A 26568-nucleotide genomic window follows, 5' to 3' on the forward strand; every position below is an offset into this window, starting at 1 on the left:
AAAAGCACTCTGGACCTATGCTCAAGAAACCTTTTCTATGGATAAGACATAATAATCACGACTGAAACTCTCGCAACCAGTATGATTTAAATCCTGCGATTATATTCTGAGCAGGTATTCACCACACAAGGAACAAGAGGAAGACCCACACAAGATTTAGCTTGCTCTTTGAAGCCTTCCGCACAAAAACTGTCTTGTAGTTAAAAAGACATCATGATACTAATCAGATTAACCATAATAGGACTTTACATCGAATGACAACGAACGCATCATGAGACGAGGATAAACTAAATACAGTACTGAAAGTAGAGTTGTAAAATCTTAACGTTCATTGGTTGATTGTAAATGTGGCTTTCCTACCCAACCAATAGCATTACTTCTTACATATTGGTTTGCTTTGAAATCTATTTCAAGCCTGACCAATCACGTACATGTATGGAAAATGGCTACCTGAACCGTATCCTGTAAATGCGAATACAGTACTGTAATCCAATCCGTGCACCCCAATATTTGAAGATATTTTTATTAATAGAAAATTGGCTTTAATTTATTTTGATGTAAAAGAAATTAATCCTACATAATGACACTCAGTACTAGTTCACAAAACTGAATAAGATAATCTTGACGTGCTGTTGGGCAAGCAACCCACTCGTCAGAATTGCGATATGTACTTACCTTCCCCTGACTTGTAATCAGGTAGTTTTGCCTGTGTGTTGTACAGTTTGTACTGTCTGGTATTAGCTGTACCGAGACATGTTGTGCGAAATACGCGGCTATTAAAACAGGATAATTTCAATTATATTTTGGAGAGAAAAAATGTGAAATATAAGCAAAAAGGCTACATGTTAATTCGTTATACTGAAAGTTCAAAATTCGTTACAATAAAATACATTTTTATCACAATAAATAGGGAAAAGGGAAGGTGCCTAAAAATAATGTTGCTATTCTCAACATTTCGTTAAATTGGCACTCGTTACAAGGACATTTTACTGGATATCCTTGAGGGCCAGATGGCATATACAGCGAGCACCTGAAGACAGCAGCGGACATTCTGTTGCAATCCATCACGAACCTCACGAGTATGTGTTTACAAGCAGGGGACATTCCAAAGACATGAAAAGCTTCAATAATAAAGATGCTCTACAAAGGGAAAGGAGACCCACAGCATCCCAACTCCTATAGGGAGGTCACATTGGAGAACAACCGAAGTTGCTTACAATACTCTTAACAGATAGTCCAAGCAAAGAAATAACCAAAAATCCCAGAAAAGCAGTTTGGCTACAGAAGAGGTAGAAGCATGACACAGGCAATAAGTAATCTAACAGAAGACATAAATAACTCTCTCAGACTGCCAAATGGAAAGTTCCATGCTGTGTTCATCACAAAGGCAAACGACACATTGAAGAAGACTATCATCTCCTGGAAACTTCATACTTTAGTCACAGAAAATAAGGTTCAGTCTTATCTCATTCATAACATGTTGAAGAGCAACATCCATAATCTGAGACAACATAGTGCACCGTATCCAGTCTGCTCATTTGGTACATTTCATCACATTTAATATGGACTGCAGTCTGATGGTTCAAACGTAGCGAGTTGGAGTCTAGACCGGAAGTCAGGCGGAGTGATAAGTGTGAGACACTAGCCAGTAATTTTCCACTGGCCGCATGAAGCTACAAATTTTGAAGCAAGCCAGCATCGAACGCACGTATAAGGGAACATCACACCACTATTCAATCTAGCCAATGAGAAGCCAGGGGTGTGGCTGATTTGAATGATGGGAAACACGAGGAGAAAAATCCAGAATGACCAACTGCATTGTGGCAGTGCTGTGATCATCGTAATGTGGTATTTAAACCCGTTATTTGTAGCTATTTCACAGGTCTAAGTGTGACATACCTCAGAGAAAATTATGAAATCCAACTGAGTAATTTGAGTACCCGAGTGTTTTTGATAATTATTTAATTGAAATACAGAGCCGTTAATTAGGGCTAGACCTCTGATTGGTGTTCAAATGCTAGGGAATTTCCCATGAGCTAACTACCACGGCAAGGATATTTAAGCTCGCTAGGTGAAGCGTCCTCCCTTTTGCTACTTTCTTGTGCTATCAGAAGTGTACGCGCCGTGAAGGACGGCTGCCACATGGGCAGAACTTTGCGTGGTCAGACAGACCAGTAACAGTATGATTCTGCACGAGTGAACAAGTGATTTTAAAGTAATTACATTCTTTTGCCAAGTACGGGATGGCACTATTTCTTGCAAGAACTGTGTAAACTAACTATTTTACTGCAAACTGATAAAGCGCGAGAGACTCGCATATAATATAATCAGTCGCGTCGCGAACGCGTGATAAACTGTTCAAGTGCGTTTCGTGAAACGTTGTGTTACTATTATGGACAAGTGTTGAACCTAAAGTATGTATACTTTAAAGTGTACAATGTGCTAACAATTTCTACACATAGGCTTTGTCATTTACAGCCTATACTGGTTCGATGCTGTGCACCAAGCACGTTTAGCGGTGAAGAGGAACTAACTACATATACAGTGGAACATGTATTATCCTTTCCTGGAAAATACGTTTTCCCGGAATATGCGTTCAAATTACGTGGTCCCGCGAGCATCGTAATTAAATCACGTTGTAAAAGTCCTGCATTATACGTTCCTCGAAGAAACTATTTCCCGGATCAACCGTCCAGAAATTCCAGTCCCATCAACGCTAAATCCTCGATCAATCGTTTTTTTAATAAACTGTATCTCATGATCATGGCATTGTATAAGGAATGTTGTAGTTGCGTGCAAACACAAGTTGGCAGGACAAGTTGGTTCAAAATAACTAGTGGGCTGAGACAGGGAAGTGTTCTATCACCAAACCTGTTTACATTAGTCATGGATGACGTCATGAGAACAGCAAAAGCAGCATATGGAGGAAGAGAAATGAACATGATATTTGCAGATGATATTGTGATTTGGGGAGAAGACGACAGGAAGGTTCAAGAACAATTGAATGTGGTGAATGGGAAGATTGAAGAATGTGGATTGAAAATAAGTGTAGAAAAGAGTAAAACTTGTTATGACTAGAGGGGAGAAGGAAGGGAAAGGTCAGATTAGACTTGCAGACAAGCACCTGGAAGTAGTGGAAACGTTTAAATACCTGGGGAGTGAATTAATGGAGAATGCTCGACTGGATGCTAAGATTAGTAAAAGGATTCAAGCTGGAAGTTGTTTCTATCATAGTGTAAGAAATATGTTATGGGACAAAGATGTGCCAATGGAAGCAAAGGATACTATGTACAAGATGTATTACGTACCCATAACAACTTACGGAGCAGAAACTTGGACAATGACAAAGAAGGATGAGAGTCGAATACAGGCGGCCGAAATGAAATTCTTGAGGAGTATGATACAGAAGAGTAGAAGAGAAAATAAGGAATGAGAAAATCCGGGAAGAAATTGGAGTGGAAAAAATGAATGATAGAATAGAGAAGAGCCGACTAAGATGGTTTGGGCACATAAAGCGAATGAGCGACGAAAGAATGCCAAAAAAGGTGATGGAAATGCAAATCCAAGGAAGGAGAGGCCGTGGACGACCACGATGAAGATGGAAGGATACCATCCAACGCAGCATTATAGAAAGAAACCTGGACTGGGACACTGTTGGAGGAGTGGTGGAAAGACCGAAGAAAGTGGAGAGGAACCATATTTGCCCCTACCCGGCTACAGCTGGATAAAGGGAAATGATGATGATGATCTCACGAAAGTACGGCTATGGCATATTTATGGATCTTGGCGTTAACTGCGATAATTAGAGCAAGTAGGCCTACTGTACCGGTACTGGAAAAGCGATTGGCGGTGAACTTGCATAAGGGACCATCATAGCATCGCATTCGGGTGGTTTTGTTTAGAGAATCTCGGAAAATCATAAAGCAGAGAGTGGCCACAACAATTGCAAGGAGACACGGCGCATTTCGACAGCTCTGCTTGAAGACTGAACGAGTTTCGTCAAATGTTCGCACTTATAAAACGGCCATATTATGTCCAGGGTAAGATGTTTATATTTGTACATTTTTTCAATGGTACTGCCGAAGAGGTTTTCGGCACTTTGCTCGGGACACTGCAGAGTAACTGGGCTTTCAGGGGGTACGATGCGCATTGGTATCACCCAAATATCACTGTAAAATTTGTCACAAATGGAACATAATAATTGCTTTTACACATATCAAGTGAAAAATCCCTGGCAAATTAAGAAATACCGTCGTTATTTGAGAAATATGAAAACATACTTAAGGCTTGTACACAGGACTGGTTTATGACGTACTGCGCTGCTGGTGCCGTCTTTTGTTACTTTCTTCTGGTCCAGGGCTAGCACCGTAGAATGGGAGTGCTATGTCTGTAGAATCTCATTATCTTTGTCCATATGACTAGAGCAGCCAGTTCAAACAGCAAAATGGAGGTCAACAGAAAAATAGCATGATCCCTGGACCAATAAATACTTTTATTTCTGTTCGAACGAAAGTAGCTCGATCCCTGGACCAATAAATCACTAGTCCACTGAATTTTTCTTATGTACATTGGCCATACCATTTTGTCGCCTATTAAATATTGAATATCGCGATACAATTCATGAAATGATTATGTTTGACAAGTGAAGCAATGAAACGAAAGCAAAGAACTTCAGTGAACACAGATATCACACACAAAATCGTTGAAAGTGCAAGACAAAAGACATACGTGTGTCACTGTGAGCGCAACACCAAATGTACTTGTAAAGTGGTAAAGTACGTATACATAATATTCTCCAAAAATCAAATGTTTCTGAATTTGCCAGGGATTTTTCACTTGGTATGTGTAAAAGCAATTATGTTCCATTTGTGACAAATTTTATAGTGATATTTGGGTGATACCAATGCGCACTATACCCCTTTCAGGCAAGAATCTAAACTGCTCCTTCTTAACACAAATTCAGTATTTTTGATATTATCGTACATGATTGTTAGCGAGACCAAAACAGATGTTGCACCTTAAATTTAAAAAAAGAAAAAGCCATGCCTATTACTGTTTAGGTCCTAATGTAAGACTGAGAATTTTACGTTTTCGTGTTAAAATACCAAAAACAGCAGTGGTTTTATTTGTGCACGTTACATTTTAAATGGTTGGTATCATTTCAAACTCGTACTGACATGTGCACGAGCGCACTTTCCAGATGACCTCAAGGTCACGAATAACCGTAATTTCTGAAGTTTTGATATTTCGTTTAACTTTCCAATTTGATTGGACTTGTGACGCGCAGAATTGAATATAATGCATTCGAGAACTTTTAAGAATCGATACTTGCATTCGAAACCATGTTTGAGTTCAACATAACCTTTAAAAGTCGACGTAGGCCTAATTTGCGCAGAACGAGATTTCCAGATACTGAGTACGAACAGTATACCGGAGACCAAATTACAATGAAAGATTAAGAAATGAACGGATTTCGCCATCATTTTGGGTGCCTTTGTATATAATGTACTGTATTTCATTAGATGAGAGAATTAAAAACTACTTGTGGTCGACTGTCGTTTGGCTTAACGTTATTAGATTTTTCGAAGACTTCGGCTAATCAAAGTTGCTGAACTGAAAGAAGTTTTCACGGGAAACTGTCGAAGATTCCGCTGTAAAACTGAATATAAAGTATCGAGATTTTGAACTCAAGTACCAGTAATTAATGCGGTTTCATGGTCTAACATGCCCGCCTCTCATCCAGAGGGCCTGGGTTCGATTGCGAACAGGTCAGGAAATTTTACCTGGATATAAGTCTGGTTCCAGATCCACTCAGCCTACGTGATTACCTTTAATTGTGGAGCTATCTAATGGTGAGATGGCGAACCCGATCTACAGAGCCAGGAATATCGGCCAAGAGGATTCGTCGCACTGACCAAGCGCCCCTCGTAATCTGCAGGCCTTCGGGCTGAGCAGCGGTCGCTTGGCAGTCAAAGTCCCACTGGGTCTGTAGTTTGGTTTGGGTTGGTTTGGTTTAGGAGTTTTTGTAAGATTATAATTACACATATATTTCATTTTTGTGATGTTTAGCCAGATTGTTGATGGTTTTCATTCATTCCCGGATTTTCCATTTTCCCGTGTTGTACGTTTTATTTTTGTGGTCCCTCGAAAAACGGAAAATCGAGGTTTCACTGTATAATTATACTTTGCAGTTCTACAGGAACATGTTGAAGAAGATGGCTTCACCAAGAGAAGAACCTAGGACTGATCTACGTGTGCTACGGTGATGATCATGATGTAAGGAGTCGAGACATAGCGACAATGTGAGTCGCTGGTGGCTCTATGCGAGCTGCAGAAGTTTACTGGCATGATGTCTAACTGCACGATTTATGATATACATTAAATGCTAGTGAGAATTAGGTTAAGGTTTTTAATGTAATTTTATGCCAGACGGCATTTGATTATTTGCATTTTATTAATTGTAAATATGGAGAGGGTTGGAATGCATGCTGTCTTTAATTTTTTTGTATATAGCTAGATAGATGGGGAACCAAGGGAATTGTAGGGTCATTTTGGTATATTTTCTGTGTGCTTGTGCATTGCATGTATTTTTATTCCAGTGTTCTACGTGTGATGGGTTAGATAGCCACAATCATCAGAATATTTAAAAGTAATACACTCGCTGCATTGAAATTAATTTCATTTAGTAATTACAGGAGACAAATTCAGTTAGGATGGTTTGTTTGCATATGTTTTCAGGGTCTACAAGAAAGAAGGCGTTGCATGTGCGTCAATTTTATGCAGGGTCATTGAAATACAGTAGAACCTCGATTATACGTTCCCGGAAACTACGTTTCCCCATATTATTCGTTCAAATTACGTGGTCCTGCGAGCATCCTAATTAAATCATGTTGTAAAAATCCTGCATTATCCGTTCCTTGAAGAAACGATTTCCCGGTTCAACCGTTCAGAAATTTCGGTCCCATCAACACTAAATCCTCGATCACGCATTTTTCAAGAAACTGTATCTTACGAAAGGACGGCTACGAGATAGGCCCTACTTACGGATCTTTGTGTTTACGTCCTGCCATTGCGGTAATTGGAGGAAGTATTGTACAGGAAAAGCGATCGGCAGTGAACTTCCATAAGGGATCATCTTAGCATCGTATTCGGACAGTATTGTTTAGAGAAGCCTCGGAAATCATAAAGCAGAGAGTGGCCACAAAAATTGGAAGGAGACAAGCACATTTCGACAGCTCTATTTGAAAACGGAACAAGTTTTGTCTTTTGTTCGTACTTGCAAAACATCTACATCATGTCCAGGGTTAGATATTCATTTCTTTAAACTTTTTTTCGAGAGTATCGCAGAACAGGTTTTCGGCATTTCCCTCAGGGCACTATAGCCTCTGGGCTTTCAGACAGGAAACTAAACTGCTCCTTAAGTAACACAAATTTAGTACCGTATTTTAATATTATCGTATACGATTATCCTATCGAGACCAGAACAGATGTTGCACCTTACATACATAAAGCGATGGGATGTTTTGGGATTGCCTATTACTGTTTTCATCCTAATATAAGAGCGGGAATTTCATGTTTTTGTGTTAAAATGTTATAAAAACCGCAGTCGTTTTATTTGCGCAAATTACATTTAAAAACTTTGTATCATTTCGCACTCGTACCGACTTTACAGAGAGTGCGCTTTCCAGCCGAGCTCAAGGTCGCGAATAATCAATTTCGGAAGTGTTAATATTTTTTCTCTTTCTAATTTGATTGAGATTAGTGACGGTCAGAATTGAATAGAATGCATTCGAGAACTTTAGGATTGATACATTCGGAACCATATTCTCGAGTTCAACATAACCTTTAAAAGTCGATGTAGGCCTAATTTATGCGGTACAAGATTTCCATAAACTGACTAGGAACAGTGTACCGGTGAACAAATTACAATGGAAGATTAAAAAAAAAAAAAAAATGATTTCGCCATCATGTTCAAGGCTTTGGTATCTAATGTGCTTTATTTTATCACATTAGAGAATTAAAAACTATTTGCGGTCGAATGTTGTTTGGCTTGGCGTTACAGGTATTAGATTTTTCGAAGTTTTTTGCTGTCAAAATTGCTGAAATGAAAGGAGTTTTCAAAGGAATTTAACGAAGTTTCCCCGGTAAAACTGAATGTAGTAAAGTTTCGAGATTTTTAAGTTGCGTACCGGTTATTAACGTTTGAAGCTAGCCCAGCGGTCTAACTTGCTTGCCTCTCACCAGGAGGGCCCGGGTTCGATTACTGGCCAGGTCAGGCATTTTTACCTGTATATGAGGGCTGGTTCCAGGTTCAGTCATTCTATGATTACCTTTAATTGAGGAGCTATTTAATGGTGAAATGGCGAGCCAGGAATAACGGCCGAGGGGATTCGTCACACTATGCGTCACCTCGTAATCTGCAGGCCTTCAGACTGAGGGTTGTCGCTTGGTAGGTGGGAGGCGCATTGGGGCTGTAGTTTGGTTTGGTTTAGGGCATTTGCAAGACTATAAGAATACACATTTCATTTTTGTGATGATTAGCCAAATTCTTGATGGTTCATTCATTCCCGGATTTTTCGTTTTCCCGTGTTGTACTTTTTTTTTTTTTTTTCTTCTTCATGGTCCCTCCAAAAACTGAAAATCGAGGTTCCACTGTAGATTGGAGGCTTGTTTGGGAAAAGGTCGAGCAGCAAGTCGATCAGTGGATCGTAACTGAAGGGCTTATGATAGTGCACGGTGGACGAGAACGAAATGCATGCTGATTTATAAGTGAATTAAAGGGAACTTGTAACTGTACGTATGTACGATCCCCGAGTTTTTGGGTTGGAAAACTTTCGTATAATGGTTTGTAATGTTAAAATCATGTAATTCTGTTTATTTGCAATGTAAAAACGTAATACTGTAAGAGGAGTGTGTGGTTGGGGAGTATTGCATATGTGCATCATTGTATTTTGTGTAAGTTTCCGTTTGGGTAGGAGTCTAAATATGGCCTAGCCATAAGGATTGTGCAACCGGGAAAACGGCGACTATATCGGGAAGGACGGTTGAGGTCAGTTTGTGTTGCAAACGTGCAGAGTGCACGTTTGACAATGTGGTATTAAATATTGAAATGCGAAAGGAAGCCTCGAGTGATTTGTCAGGCAAAGAGATTCCTATCTGTATTTGAGAAAGATGTTAGTACCGCATTTATGTGAATAATACCCGCATATTTTTTTAAAAAATTTGAGGCCCAAAATTGGGGTGTGGGTTTATTTGCGCCAATGTTGGCATTTCTTTTCAAAATCAGCCTTCCTAAAGTTAGGGGGTGGGGATTATTCGGTGGCGGGGATTATTCGTGTAAATACGGTATTCCTGCAATGTGTGTGTGTTAATATGAACCCATGAGAGTAGTAGTTGATAGATGAGCTCGCTATCGAAGTAATGTAATCAGCTTAGAGAAATATTAGCCCTGTTGTGAAATGAAAAGTCACTTCCGCGTTAAGACTACTTTCAAAACAGTAACAAAGTCTAGTGAGTAGATTTGTTTTTTGACATTTACAACTGTTAGCCAAGCAGGTGGCATGGAAAAGGAGAACGACAGTGGGCGTTGTATTGCGCTCAAATGCAGTTCGATGAGAAGGGACTATTGCCTGTTTCCTTCTTACTGTACATTGCGATATTTTTGCCTTTTTATTTTCAGAATTGTTTATTTAAGATACGTGCTAAAATTTATGTTGTCTTGCTGTTGAATTGGGGAGATGATTGATGGTTTTTCTAGTTCTGCCCAGATCTTAGTGGTGAACTGGAATTCACATGCAGAGTCTTTTTTTTTTTGGATAAGTTATATTTTACCAATCTGTTCCATACATACATACATACATACATACATTATTATTATAGACTTATGCCTTTCAGCGTTCAGTCTGCAAGCCTCTGAGAATTTACTAAACATCACCACAATCCTCGATTTGCAACTAGTGTTGTGGCCTCATTTAGTTCTGTACCTCTTATATTTAAATCGTTAGAAACCGCGTCTAACCATCGTCATCTAGGTCTCCCCCTACTTCTCTTACCCTCCATAACAGAGTCCATTATTCTCCTAGGTAACCTATCCTCCATTCGTCTCACATGACCCCACCACCAAAACCGGTTTATGCGTACAGCTTCATCCATTGAGTTCATTCCTAAATTACCCTTTATCTCATCATTCCGAATACCCTCCTGCCATTGTTCCCACATGTTTGTACCAGCAATCATTTTTGCTACTTTCATGTCTGTTATTTCTAACTTATGAATAAGATATCCTGAGTCCACCCAGCTTTCGCTCCCGTAAAGCAAAGTTGGTCTGAAAACAGACCGATGTAAAGATAGTTTCGTCTGGGAGCTGACTTCCTTCTTACAGAATACTGCTGATCGCAACTGCGAGCTCACTGCATTAGCTTTACTACACCTTGATTCAATCTCACTATATTACCATCCTGGGAGAACACACAACCTAAATACTTGAAATTATTGACCTGTTCTAGCTTTGTATCACCAATCTGACATTCAATTCTGTTGAATTTCTTACCTACCGACATCAATTTAGTCTTCGAGAGGCTAATTTTCATACCATACTGATTGCACCTATTTTCAAGTTCCAAGATATTAGACTGCAGGCTTTCGGCACAGTCTGCCATTAAGACCAAGTCGTCAGCATAGACCAAACTGCTTACCACATTTCCACCTAACTGAATCCCTCCCTGCCATTTTATACCTTTCAGCAGATGATCCATGTAAACTATGAACAGCAAAGGTGAAAGATTACAGCCTTGTCTAACTCCTGTAAGTACCCTGAACCAAGAACTCATTCTACCATCAATTCTCACTGAAGCCCAATTGTCAACATAAATGCCTTTGATTGATTTTACCTTTAATTCCATAGTCCCCCAGTATGGTGAACATCTTTTCCCTCGGTACCCTATCATATGCTTTCTCTAGATCTACGAAACAAACACAACTGCCTATTCCTCTTGTAGCATTTTTCAATTACTTGGCGCATACTGAAAATCTGATTCTGACAGCCTCTCTGTGGTCTGAAACCACACTGGTTTTCATCCAACTTCCTCTCAACGACTGATCGCACCCTCCCAAGATGCCAGTGAATACTTTGCCTGGTATACTAATCAATGAGATACCTCGATAGTTGTTGCAAACCTTCCCGTTTCCTTGCTTGTAGATAGGTGCAATTACTGCTTTTGTCCAATCTGAAGGTACCTTACCAACACTCAACGCTAATTTGACTACTCTATGAAGCCATTTCATCACTGCCTTCCCACTATACTTCACCATTTCAGGTCTAATTTCATCTATTCCTGCTGCCTTATGACAATGGAGTATTTACTATCCTTTCCACTTCCTCAAGCATAATTTCACCAACATCATTTTCCTCCTCCCCATGAGCTTGGCTGTTGGGAACACCACCATGATGATGTCCTTTTACATTGAAAAGATGTTCAAAATATTCCCTCCACCTCTCCAGTGATTCCCTGGGGTCTATTATTTCACCTGAATTACTCAAAACACTGTTCATTTCCTCTTTTCCCTCCCTAAGATTCTTTATTACTGTCCAGAAAGGTTTCCCTGCTGCTTGACCTAGCCTTTCCAGGTTATTACCAAAATCTTCCCACGACTTCCTTTTGGATTCAACAACTATTTGTTTCGCTCCGTTTCTTTGATCTACGTACCAATCCCTGTCTGCCTCGGCCCTTGTTTGGAGCTATTTCTGATAAGCCTTTTTACGTTTACAGGCTGCTCTCACTTCATCATTCCACCAAGATGTTCGCCTCTTCCCATCTTTACACACAGTTGTTCCTAGGCTGTTTCTAATACAGCATCCCTGTATGCCACCCATTCACTTTCTATATCCTGAACCTTACTGTCTACTGTTCTAGACTTCTCACTAATCATATCCATGTACTTCTGTCTAATTTCCATGTCCTGGAGATTTTCTACCCTTATTCGTTTGCAGACAGATTTCACTTTCCCTACCCTAGGCCTAGAGATACTTAGCTCACTACAGATCAGATAGTGGTCTGTATCATCGAAAAATCCCCGAAAAACTCTTACATTCCTAACAGATTTCCTGAATTCAAAGTCTGTTAAGATATAATCTATTATGGATCTGGTACCCCTAGCCTCCCATGTGTAGCGGTCAATAGCCTTATGCTTGAAGAATGTATTCAAAACAGCTAAACCCATACTAGCACAGAAGTCCAGCAAACGCTTCCCATTCCCATTAGCTTCCATATCTTCCCCACATTTACCAATCACCCTTTCGTATCCTTCAGTTCTATTCCCAACTCTCGCATTGAAATCGCCCATTAGCAGTATTCTATCCTTGCTGTTGACCCTGGCCACGATGTCACTCAATGCTTCATAAAACTTGTCAACTTCATCCTCATCTGCACCCTCACATGGTGAGTATACGGACAATTCTTGTCTTAATTCCTCCCACTGACAAATCTACCCCACATCATTCGCTCATTTACGTGCCTATCAGAAACTATGTTGCGTGCAATGGTATTCCTGATAAAGAGCCCTACCCCAGACTCTGCCCTTCCCTTTCTAACACCTGTCAAGTACACCTTATAATCTCCTATCTCTTCGTTATCTTCCCTTACCCGAATATCACTTACTCCTAGCACATCCAGATGCATCCTCTTTGCTGACTCTGCCACTTCTACCGTCTTTCTTCCATAAGCCCCATTAATATTGATAGCTCCCCATTGAATTCCATTTCGTTCGCCAAGTTGTTTCCAAGGAGTTCCTCGCCTGTCAAATGGGAGTGGGACTCCATTACTCCCATAGGTCCGAGGCTTGCTTAAAGTGTTCTGAGCTCGGTAAATTCACGAAGCAGGATGCTGCCCTACTTGCACATAGTCCAAGTGAGGATCTCTCCTCTAACGGGTTATGGACCACCGGTGAATTGTATAGTCCTAGCCGCCTGAGCACAAGGAGGGCCACGACTCGAAATATGTCCGAGATGCCCACTCCCATTCCATAGCAACTGGTATCCCGACTCTCAGGACCACTTACTAGGCCACTCAGCCGTTGCCCATGGTTCACGAACTAGGACGTGACTACAGTATCCCACAAACATGAACCATCCAATCTATTCCAGTGTATATTATTTGTTTTGTTTATCAGTACCGTAATTAACGGATGTACATAAAGGATAGTTGAACTTCACTAGTATTTGATCGTGTATCATAAATTCATGTTAAGCAAATTCAATTGTGGTTAGGCCATTCGACATAGCCCTTAACCAATGCACCATCACAAACATATGACTCTGTGAACTTAGTTTGTTTTTGTCATGACTCCATGTACGACAAGGGCGAGTGTGAACTCTGATAATCTCTGCGAGTGCTACGACATTGTCAAGTGCAAGAAACTACTGAAGTCTATTATAGAGTTCTGTACGGACATCGAGTGAACCTCTAGATACAACACAACGATTCTCTCTAATCAATGCACAATTTGTGTGCTCTATTACCCTTAAATGGGGGTTTACCTTAAATCGATGTTTCAGTAGAAAGCACAAATTTTCCGGAGATCCTCGCCTGTATTAACATAAATTGTACTATCATTATTTACACATTGGAAGACTGCTGTGCGTGAGGTTCTTTTAGAGTGAAAGTGTTGCTGCACTTCAACAAACGCACTGTACTTTATGACTAAGGAACTGTTTCCAATAGCAAGCAGATGCAAGACGATTGAAGGGTTCCTAGTCACTGAAGCCTTCGTCCGCCATTCCAGCCGAGGAAGGAGTTACTGTCCTTACACCTGGTCCGCCGTTGAGGACTTTCTATGCCGTTGACCAAATATGGTTCATCCGCCTTCATCGGACTTTGCCGAAGGAATATCAACCTGATGTAACGCAACACTGGGAGCGTCTGAAGACCACTATTCAAGATGCTTGCAAAGAAACAGTAGGATCTAAGACCAGAAAAAAATCAGGACTGGTTTGATGAAAATGGTGAAGAAATCAAAGCAATGCAAAGGGACATGAACTCATGTCAGAAAAAGTCTTTTCTAGTGTTTCCATATCCCTGTTGGATAGTTTTTATTCGTATATTCAGTAGTACGTTTTCTCACTGCTGTCCCCTGCATTAATGACTTGACGAAGTTTTACTGATCCAACACGTGCTCCAGTAGTTCCGGCATGCCGGGCATAGGAAAGTGCGGGAGACGTTCCTGTGTCAGATATTTCAGTGAATAAGTTGAATTTTCTTTGCTTTCATTTTCCTAAACTCAGTTCTTTGCGTGTTGGGTACTTCAAGCATGTATCTTTAAGTGGCTTGATTAATAGTTCAGCATGGCATACCATTTTGTGCCTGACTGTAAGTCAGGCTATGTTCGAGTAGTTCATCGATTTTCTTCACTACCAAAGGATAGAAATCAATTTTGAAAAATCAGCCAGAGCTATTCCACTAAAGGATATTTAGTTGAATGCGTAATAGAATTTGTCATGTTCATTTCTGATGATTTGATAGTAAAATCAGATAATTTTATAGTCAATGATTAAAGAAGTGGATATCTCTTGCGTGAAATGGAAATTACGTCCAGGAGCACTGCCTCACCTTTTCCCGTGAAACTCCCAACAGGAAAAAACCTAGACACCATCAGGAAAAGAAGAAAGATTGAAGGCAGGAATGCAGCAGCGAATGGAGAATTTAATTAGGTGCAACCAGTTGCTGTTTATGCAAGCAGAAATGCTACTCCAGGAGACATTCTCACAAAAAATTCTAATACAGGTGAATTTGCAGTTAGAAGAGGCTGGGGCGAGGGCAGTTGTCTTTACTTGTGATGGTAGACAAAAAGGCCTGGAAATTGTTAAGAATACGTGGCAAGACAAGGTCTCTTACAACTTCACATCCTTAATCCTGCAGATGTTAAGAGAAACAGCTGAGCTTTCTCAGACTTCGTGCATGTATTAAAATGCATAAGAAACCACTTTCATGATAAAGTAGAACTTCACTATAATGTCAAAATCATTCATTTCAATTTTTACAGGGAACTGTTCCAAGAAGATCTCTCGGGATATGCTGGACTTAGAGCCTGCCCCAAGCTGACAGTTGCTCAGTTAGACCCATCCTAGTTCCAGAGGATGAATGCTAGGCTTTCCAACTTTTTAGTCACAGTGTTGTCAAAGGTATGAAATTTTATTGAGAAATGGGACTGGTGAGATTAAAAGGTAGTGAGGACACTTGAGACATCTACCAGTGATATAAATATTGTTGCTGATGCACTAAATGCATTCATCCTTCTTAGGCTCTTCATAAAGGCTAACCTTCTCGTACAGCTCTTGTTAAGTTTCTTCTAACTGTCAGATCTAATACCACCACCTTTGTCTCCAACAGTACCTTGGAATCTCCGATAGTAACCCCCACACAGTACTTTGGAAAAAGTGTGAATGGCTTTAGGAAAGAAGTTGCAAGAATGTGTTAACAGGATCCCTCGAAACGGCACTTCGGAATTATGCGTTCTTTTAGTTCAGATGATCATCCATCGACAACAGATTTCCTTCATTTGCATCTACTTCAATGTGTCTATGTCCCCATAAAGCAGGCTTTAAATATTGCAGGATATTGGGAACCTAAACACAAGGCTATCTTTAGCTTGTTTGTTAATCAGATCCGTATGTTAGCCCGAAATGTGGAAATGCATAACAAGACAGTGAAACAATCAGTAGAAACTTCCATTAAGGAAAAAATTGTAGTTCAAGATGTGGTAAATATCGAAGAATTGGAAAGCTCTGTATCTGAATTTGAAGGCGCAGTTTGAAACTCCTTAACTGAGTAGTGTTTAGTGTACCATTAGGCTAGGTACGTTGTTAATCACTCTTCTGAATTTAGTAAGTGTTCGCCCTGTGCCCATTCTCTACATGAGAATAATCAATGTAAATTTTCATTTCTCACCCAAATAAAAGACTGATTCAAACAACAATGAAGTATTTTTAACACGTCCTTTGAAAAGTGTATATAACATTCTTCTACAGGCCGAGAAAGTAATCAGTAAAACCTCGTTAATTCGAAGTCGTTGGGACTTTAAAAAAATCGGACTTCGAATTACGCAATTTCGAATTAACCGCCAATTCGCAAATCAGAAGTACCAACTCTTGCCGTTTTACAAAATGTTCTAAGGTACGTTACTGCATGCAGTATAACCTTGATTCACAGTATATACCTTTCAAATGCCATGAAAAAAGAACTATTTCCAAAATGTATCCAAGAAGGTGCATTTACAGTATTCAAATAATGCACTTTGATACCTCACTGACAAACAACCTCACGCAACGAAAGGAAAAAAAAAAATCACACAATTCGAAGTCTAGGATAAATAATGGTGGTTCTCTTGTGCAAATGCATTATTTTTTGGATTTCTGTACCGTTTGCATTTTTAGATGCTTTATACTGGCATGGCAAGTGCCCAACGTCCTTAACACATTGTGGCTTATCGAACTTTCCTATGACGAGGGGATAAAGTTTCATGCTTACTTGTGCATTGCAACCACTACAATGACCCCCATCCCTGATCTTTGTACGATTCCCCGGCTGATACTTTCTGTTTTAAAACCATAAGACCGTCTGGGCTCGCATTAAAATAAAGCAATGCAGTTTCGCCGGCAGTGACAATATTGATACAGATGTTGATTCCCACAGGGGATCTGAAATATTTGTCCTGAATGAGTAAATTTATAATACCAATATAAATGGTCCGTTATTGGACATTACAAATTTTCCAGGTAACTCATTTATATTGGTATTATAAATTTACTCATTCAGGACAAATATTTCAGATCCCCTGTGGGAATCAACATCTGTATCATCTGATGGCCAAGCTGGCATCAATTTTTGGTAATGAGACGAAGTCTCTTAGTGCATTGGCATCCAGTTAGCCTACGCAGTGGCCTCCACGGTATGCACTGGCCAGCATATTGGTGGGTGTGCTAGGTACCAACTGATGAGCCCACCCTAGCACACGAGGGCGAAACGCTGGCAACCAAGAATGAGTTAGCAGGAAAATTTGTAATGTCCAATAACGGACCATTTATATTGGTATTATAATGACAATATTGTTCGGTGCCTACGAATTTATTATATGAGCCACGTTTTTTCGTCAACTGTCTGCATCGTCAGTGTTCGCGGATTCTGTTTTTCTGCACACTGCCTGTTGCGTGATATTACGGCGTTCCTTAAAAGGTTGAAAACAAAAGAATTCCGATTTCATTCAATTTAGCAGTCATGAAGCGTACTGTAGACCCACCGAAGTGAGTGTAAGTGCGGAAGGCTACCCCTCCACATTCCGGAACGCGCGTTCTATTATGACGCGAATAACTTTCGAGTTCAAATTACTCTGTAACATACTATTGTTTTAAACTGTAAAGGCAGTTTCGAATTAAAAGTCTGATTTTTGGTAATGGGGCCGACATTGTACTTCGAATTATCCGTATTTCGAATTAAATAACATGCAAAACTGTATCTCATGTTTCCGGGAACGAGAGCTTCTTCGAATTAGGCGGGATTTTGAATTAACCGATTTCGAATTATCGAGGTTCTTCTGTAATGGAAAACTTAACTAAAAATCTACGTGGGGCAAACTATTTTTTGATTGTATCGATTCCATTAAAAAAATTTCATTTGATCCTTCAGGAGTTGCCTGTTGTCTTCAATATGTTATGGATATAATCCCCAGACTATCTCCCAGTAACCAACAGATTGAGTTAGGAAGTAGAGACCTTTAAATAGTTCATGGGTGTTTGTTTTAATATGCTGGGGGTTATGTGCTATTTATCTGTATATGTACAATCCAGAAACCGGTGTTTTACGCAACATGTGACGAAGGCCGTAGCTCTTATTTCCTTGAACGAGTTTTTATATTGCACCCTGCCATGGTATTTTATTTGTAATATATCACCGTTTTTAAAAATACAGTAAATATACTAAGTTTCCTTTTAAATGATATTTGTTCGGGGCGTCGACCCACAGAGATCTTTTGCCCCTACTTGCACCATATGATACGATTGATGCTTGTTTAAACGGGCCTAACATCAAGGTCATCGGCCCCTAATGGTACGAAATGAGAAAACGAAATGACAAATTAAAAACACAAAATCCTCCACTGACCACAATTCAAAACGTGAGGACGAAGAATGAGTGAATGGATGGAAATGAATTTGAAACGATCAGAGGAACCGACCCACAATGCCTCACACACACAGAAACTGGCATAAAAAAAAATGACTGACCAAGGAATTGCTTCTATAGCACGATACAGAATTGATAATGCTTCTAGTTGAAAAGAGGTCCAAAATCCAAGTCATCGGCCCCTCATAATGGTACTTATCACTAGAAAAGTAGAACAATGGTATCTACCATGTTGCGGTACTAATCAAGAGCAGCGCAGACTCCCGGCATTCCACACGATACGACTCACAGGTAATGAAATTCGTTAATGTATTACAGACCTAGAGTGTTTTGCACATTGCGGCGCCATTGACAGGCAACACAAACCTATGGTGTTCATCACCTAAGTGTACTAACCACAGGGACTCCTACTATCCCATGGTGTTCCTCATACAGTGGGTACTAATCACAGGCAAGCCATAGGTTCCGTCATCCCATGGTGTCGCTCATATAGTGCTACTAATCACAGGTACTGTAAAAGCCGTCTTGCTCTTGTTTGCTACTAATCAAAAACCAATTTGGTACCTAACACAGTGGTACTACACGCAAGGAAAAGCGACCCATGGTGTTCTCCGCATGATGGTACTGATCACAAGGAGTTTCATGGTTCTAATATAATCATCCCTTGGTTGCCCCTTACGACACGCGGAGGATACCGTGGGTGTATTCTTTGTCTGGAGGTTGTGTGTTTGGTACGCGAGAGCCTATTTTATTTCCCTCAAGTCCGCCTCCAAGCCGGTTAGGACCCCTCTATCCGCCAATTGGGACGTGCCACATGGGAGTATCACCTCTCCCCCTGCTACGCCAGCGTGGTAGGTTTGTGGCATATGATATGAACATGCGTGTATTTGGAATTGCGGAAGTGTAGAGCTGAATGTGAGGAAAGGAACGTTAAGGACGACAAGCACCCAGTCCCCAGGCCAGGGATATTATCCAGACTTGTCAACTTTCAAAAGTAAAAAAAAAAAAAAAAAATCAGGTTTCATTTGCGGCATATCCCGTTATGTTACGACAAATCATTGATAACGTAACTCTGAAGAATATTTAATACATTTCAATTATCTATTTATCTTAATACTTAATTCATTAATTTATAGCCTTCGTGGCTCAGATGGCAGCACGTATGCTTCTCACCGCTGGACACCGCGGTTCAAATCCCGGTCACTCCACGTGAGATTTGTGCTGGAGAAAGCAGAGGCAGGAGAGGTTTTTCTCTGGGTACCCTGGTTTTCCCTGTCATGTTTCATTCCAACAACATTCTTCATTCTCATTTCATAGCATCTATCAGTCATTGATAAATCACTTTGGGAGTGGCGACCTCATCGTACTAATAGCCTGTATCTTCTTCGTTCATTACATCCCCGACCCGGTCAATGACTGAAAAACAGGTTGTATGTTTTCGTTTTTCATTAAGTTATAAATACTGAAATACTGCATGTATCTGAGCTTCAGAACACATGACTCTGCACTGTAACTGCCTTAGGCCTCTTCATAAACTTCTGAACTAGATTTATTCTCAAAGCACTGGCCTTGTTGAACGGGTTTTACAGTTTAATTTTTCCCAGAATTCTTTTTCGGGAAGCTTTGACCTGAATTGAGTTTTTTGTCCTTTTAAATATGCTAAAAATAGTGTCATGGTTGGCACTGCTATGAGGAAATGATAATATAAAAAGCATGACGTGAGAGACTGTCATTAAAGAACGCACCAGCTGATTGCTCTCTGCCTTGCCAGTCCCACTGAACATCAGTTCTCTCCACGTACTTATTTAAGAACGAGGAAAAACCTGGGATTTTCAAAAAAAAAAAATACAGGAATACTAAATCTGTTATCAAAATCGGGAGATAAGTCTGCAATCAAGAGAGAGGAAGGAGGGATGAAATATAGGGAGTCTCCCGCTTAAATCGGGAGACTTGGCACGTCTGTTAATCGTTTACAATTTAAAAACCCTGACCCGGCCGGGAATCGAACCCGGGGCCGCCGGATGACAGGCGGACACGCTTCCCCCGTATACTGCGGTGCCGGACAAATATACTTACTTACAGAGAAATACATTTTCTCTGGCATCATTCGTAAGACCAGCTGATTGGCAGTGTGCAGCTTGCGGGGCGCACTGTAACTCGAGAAGTCCTCAGACTTGTTCTTATATTCGTCACGGTTAAATCCTGAAAGAAGTGAGTAGTAGAACACTGGTTTGTATCATCTGGCGTACTACCAACAGCAGCTTGTATCGTAACGTCTCTAAGCTGTTTTGTAAAGAGAGACTTTTTCACCTGCTTTCAATGTTCTATTTCAGCGTACATTTGTTTTTTCTGAATAAACTTATCACATATCCAAATCATCATCATCATCATCATCATCATTACTCGCAGTTTCCAGCTGTTGGCCAGGTCTGCTTGGAACAAGCCTTTCCATCTCTTGTCTTCCCACCACTTTCTCTTCACTCTTGCTCAGTCCTCTCCTCTTCCCTGTACTCACTCTTTCACTCCTTTTATCCACCTGTCTCTTGGTCTTCCTCTTTGTAGTTTTCCTGTTATCTCCATTTCATGCATCTTCCTGGGTATCTTTTTTTTCGGCCAATCTCTTCATGTACCCTTACCACCTCGGATGCCTCTATCCTGTTCTGTAGTGGCTTTTCTTTTACTATATCTCTAACATTCTCATCCATTCTTGTCACTCCTTATCTTGCTACTCAGAAATGTCATTTAACTTTCCCGTATCCTAGTCACAGCTCTCGAACTAATCACCTCAGTTTCTACTGCTTATGCCAGAACAGGTACATAGTACGTCCTGTATATCACTCTCTTGCTTCTGAGGGATATCCTTGCTCCAAACCAGGCTTCTGATACTTTCTGATACGTTACTACTTTTCTTCCACACTTTTATTTCCTTATAATTTCTTCCACTTTCTTCTACGATGCTTACCAGGTACTTGAAACTCTTTACCTTCCTAAGCTGTTCCCCTCCAAGCATTATATGTCTCGTAGGTCTCTCCTTTCTCACTCTTTTTGGCATTAAATTTCATTCCATATATCAGAATACAGATTATTTCAAGTCAGTGCCGTTATTACAGTACCTACATGCAGTTCCCACTACATTAATCTATTTGAGGGTTAGGCAAGACAGTGGATATACCAATAATAATTATGTACATGCCCCGGGAAAGAAGAAATTCTCTGGAGATATCTAAATTTGAGGGATACAATTGGTGAAATCTGGCACCTATATTCCAGTAAGCATCATTGTTTTAGGAATTCTATATATTTTGTTGGGGCTATTGACTTTAATAGGAGTAATGTTATGTTTTGGCTTCCAAGTGCAAGGCAAAAGTAATAACAGAGTTTCAAAGTGACAAGATGGTAAGCAGATTTTAAAGGGAAAAAGAGTAGTATCTCAAGGAACACGTTCAGCACAGACTAGGGAACTCAAAGAGTACAGTCCTTAGGAATGATATCAGACTGGCTACTAATAACAAAGGGGAAATTGCATACAAACTTGTCGAGTTACCTGTTCTTTCTGAGGAGCATCACGAGCATGATCCCTATCACGTTCTCTGGAGATACGCTGCTCTCTAGGTGGCTGTTCTCGTTGAGCCTGGGGAGGATACTGGTTTATACTGCCTCCACCTACAGTGCTGTACATGAAAATACTATTTAAGTACAACAATTTCACTGCTTCAAAGGTACATTAAATGCTAGAAATATTGAACAGCACATTCAAGTTATTAACAACTGGCAAGGATAATAACAGCATTTAATAATGATATTTATCTAAGTTTAAAAATACAATTCATTATATGTCAAGATATTAAAAATAATAATAGTATGCAATGTGATGAAGTGTCTGCAAATCAATTCTGTTTTTTTTTTAAAGTTCTACACAGTTAAATAACCAACATGGGCCTGCCAAGATGAATGTTACCCACCCAGATCATCTGAGAACATTAGAATGGCAAATGGTTAATATTACAACTGCTTAATCTATGCAGAGAGTCATGAATAATTAAAATACCATTACTGAGCCTAGTTTATCTTTGAAATTCTGAGTTATATAAACAATCTCCTTAGCTACTATAACTTTAGCCACCTCAAAACTGAGAACAAAAATTGTTAGACAATTTAGAATATCTCAGTCTATTAAAACAAATGCAAAGAAACACATGCACAAAACAGGGAAAAAATTAGAGGATCAAATGAAGTGAACTCTCATTGTCTATCATTCCCTTAAATACTTTTTTTTAAAAACTTAGTTCAAACTGATCAGCATGAGAAAATAACAGCCAATGTTTTGAAAATTTGGTTATTTTGAAATTATAACTGTTACAGTGCTTGAAAATAGATAGGTTAAAACATGAATCAATAATTGTGGGCTTCCAAAATGCACTGCAGGAGTCCTTTGCAACATATCAATTAATTAACTACTATTTCATCAGTATTGTTAGTGCTTCCTAAAGTAACCTCATGTCACGTACACATTAATGCAATGAACATTGCCTAAATTCTGAAGTGTCAACTTGTGCTGAGAGCTGAAGCAGGTATATAATTACACAACATGCAGTAGGATGGGAGTGATCAGAGATGGACCTCCAAGGATATACCACAGCAGCACTATACCCCAACATGGCTCAAGACAATTAAGAGAACCAAGCCTAACAGACCTTGCAACAAAGGGGAACATATTAACATGAGGTGTCGTGGAATCCAATTCCTTGTGCTGCTGCTTTATTTCCCTCCAGAGTATCACCTGTGTTACTATAGGTATCTTCTGACCCAGATGACATGTTCTTCCTACTCTCTAAGGGATGCAATAATATTGCCTAATCCCAAACACTACGTCTATCAATGAAGTTTTCTTCCATAATGTACCTTATAACCCAAAAACAGAAGTTGTTCCCTATTGCAGTCTACACAGATTGTAAGTTACAGCAGGTCAAAACATAGCCCATTACATTCTACTTCATCACTACTTCATCACTGCATGTTGGCCATTATCGCATAAGTGTCAAGTCCATATAGTCGGACACCAAGATAAGCCAGTTTGAGTACCAATGTTGGAAAAAAAATTCACCATCACAACATTGGCAAGTAGAGGAGGCAAAGTGCTGGCATCACTAGATTGCATGCCAAAATCCTGGATTCAACTCCAAATCACTATGCAGTGTTCATACGGAGTAAAGGCATATGATCTTGTTGCCATTGATTCATCCGTTAGGAGACATTAAGCCTTGAGCAGACCTTGGGCGTCATTCAAGAGTAGCAGGCTAAACCCCGAAACCTGTTCACCCTCTCCCCATTATCATCCTACATCTAGACGCGCAGATATCCCATCAGCATCAAATAGGAACATCTGCACCAGGCGAAACAAACATGTCCTCTTAACACTCAAAAGTAGTAAACGCCACTTTATAAATAAATTAGTATCGAACATTTTCATTACAGACTTCAGTTGGCAAGCTTGAGAATTAACCACGCATCTCCACCATCCTATTAGTAACCAGGTCTTTGGAGTCTTAGTTCTATACCTCATTAGAAGCAGAGTCTAACAATCGTTGTCATTGTCTCCCTCTGCTTTTCTTACCTACCATGCAGAGAGCATCATTCTCCAAGGTAACCTACCCTCTGCCGTTCACCTCGCACAACCCTACCACCAAAGCCAGTTTATGCATACAGCCTCAGAGTTAATTACTAATTTGGCCTTTATCTCCTCATTCCGAGTATCCTCCTGCCATTAATCCCATCAGTCAGTAAGTGATCATTCCTGCTTTTATGTCTGTTACTTCTAACCTATAAATAAGAGAACCTGAGTCCACCCAGCTTTCACTCCTGTAAAGCAAAGTTGGTCTGAAAACAGACCAGTGTAAAGATAATTTCATCCAGGAGCAGACTTTTTCCTTACAGAATTCCTGTGATCTCTCTTCATTAGCTTTGCTGCAACTTGATTCAATCTCTCTTACCATACTACCATCCTGGAAGATTACACATTCTGAATACTCAATATGATCTATCTGTTCTAGCTGTCTATTCCCAATTTGACATTCAATTCTCTTAGCTTTCTTGCCCACTCATAATTTTAGTCTCAGAAAGCGTAATTTTTGTATCATACTTACTGCAGCCATTTACAGTTTTAAGATATTAGACTGCAGGCTTTGAGCATAATCTGCTGTTGAGACCAAATAGTTGGCATAAGCCAAACTGCTTATTTCACATCCAGCCAACTAAATACCTCCCTGCCACTTTATACCTTTCAGTAAATGATCCATGTAAGCTATGAACAACAAAGGTCTTTCATAACACCTGTAAGTACCTTGAATCAAAAACTCTTTCTACCGTTAATTCTCACTGCACCCCAATTGTCAACATAAATACAAATTGCTTTTAATAATCTACCTTTCATCCTATAGTCCACCAGTGTGGATAATATTTTTTCCCTCTGTACTCTAGACACATCAAACAAGCTTAACTGTCTATTCCTGTTGTAGACATTTTTCAGTAACCTGCCATATGGAAAATCTGGTCCTGAAGCCATATTTCTTTCATCAAACTGATGGCACTCTCGCTTCCAAAATGCCAGCAAACACCTTGCCGGGTATACTGATTAATGAACTACCTCGATACAGCAGTTGTTGCAATCCTTCCTGTTCCCTTGCTTACACACTGCCTGACAAAAAAAGTTAACACTATGCGCCCAGCGGTAGTTATATTACTACGACGTGGCATACACCTGAGTGCCACCATTAGTAATACTACCATGAAATTTGAAATTCAGTCACTTGAAAGCTATTCATGTTATCGAATTAGTTTTTATTTTAACGTGTTGTCCAATTCCTTTAGTACTGAAAGTTGGCGTTATCGATCCATAGTGATTGGTTGTGCGACCTTGGGACAAAGTTTCATAGCCATGTGCGCTCGGCTAGATCTTACCTTATTGCTGACATACGTACTTCTCACGCTCTGATTCAATAAGCTCAAATTTATGCACACGTGTCCTAATGATGGATTATTTGACTTCACAGATTTAGAATAAAAGTCTAGGAAGTCAGCAGTCTGCAATCATCTCTCAAGTAGAAGATTTATACTATATATTGATATATGGATCCCGGACCTAATACAAGTAAAGGAAATCATACACGTGCATACAGCACGTGAACAGATTATTACGGAACTTTTAAAAGATTCGGATTCTGATCTGTATGAAAGTGATTGTGAAGAAGAATATGAAAATCTACAAGCCCCTCAGGATGATGAATCGTCAGATTAATCACCAGAAGAACCAGTCGCAAAAGGACAAAGGGAGGTGAGAAGCACAGGAACACAAGATACTGCTCCTGTGAACAGGCCCGTTTTTTTCTTCCCCTATTGAAATTTTGTGAATGTATGACAGATGATTTGGTGAGTAGTGTTGCTGCTGAAGTTACTAAAGAATCACGAGCATCATCTGCGGGAAGGCTAGTAGGTAGAGATTATTTTCCACACACAATAACTGCAGTGAGCATGAAAAAGGACACTCGCAGTGTACATGCAAGATTTGCTACAAGTCCAAACACAACACCAACTGTGCTGTGAAGAAAATTACTACCGTATATTGCCGTAAATATGAGTAGGTCTTTGTTGTTCAGCGACTGAAGACTATCAAACTTTTCTGGGTCAATTAGAAATTCAAGTGCATGAACAAGGATAATAGAACGTTCCAATATTATACCCTGATTTTATTTCCAATGCTGAAGGTACGCATTTTTAAATTTATTTCATTGATAGTCCACTTTTTTCTAGAAAATGTATATAAACTACTTTATTTATACTGCAAAAACTGACAAAACTGATTTTTTTTCTGACAATTTAAATCACGCCGGCACAGGGTAGGGGCACTATCTTGACTCGTCCCAGCTCTTAGTGTTAAGCACCCAGAAGGAGTGGTTGAAAGTGAATGCAATTACATATGCTGAAAAACCATGTGCCTGTATTGAACTAATCACAATATGGGTTGAAAGAGAAGGCCGTTGGCAGTTACAGGTGGAATGTTTGCGCCAGGTCAGGAGGACCTTAACATGCTTAAGGCAGTCCATAGAGACACATGCTGTGTCGAGATGCATTGTCGTGTTGGAACACTGTCCCAAGAAGCTGTGCCATAAGGGGTAGGACGTGCCGACAACTGTCTGTGACGTATCGCTGTGCCATTGAAGTCTGCCAAAGCACTATTAGAGGTGACCTGAACACACATCATGTGGCTCCCCACACCATGATGCCAGGGATTACGCCTATGTCTCTTTCCACAATGTAGGCAGGATATGCCCTTTGCCCTCGATGCCGCCAAATCCGCACACGGTGGTCATCGGAAGTTATGGAGAAGCAGGAGTCATCGCTG

At 40.0% G+C, this 26568-nt stretch overlaps 1 protein-coding gene across 6 annotated transcripts in view; it reads right to left on the minus strand.

Annotated features, from left to right (window-relative positions):
* Positions 1–26568, minus strand: part of tral (trailer hitch) — a 220629-nt gene that overhangs the window by 137387 nt on the left and 56674 nt on the right. For all 6 annotated transcript variants that reach the window (XM_067147534.2, XM_067147535.2, XM_067147533.2 and 3 more), the window contains exon 5: positions 21715–21841. In XM_067147534.2, the coding sequence (XP_067003635.1) occupies positions 21715–21841 (127 nt within the window). The remainder of the gene's footprint in view (positions 1–21714; positions 21842–26568) is intronic.

Source organism: Anabrus simplex, chromosome 5, assembly GCF_040414725.1.
Source record: "Anabrus simplex isolate iqAnaSimp1 chromosome 5, ASM4041472v1, whole genome shotgun sequence".
NCBI classification, from domain to species: domain Eukaryota; kingdom Metazoa; phylum Arthropoda; class Insecta; order Orthoptera; family Tettigoniidae; genus Anabrus; species Anabrus simplex.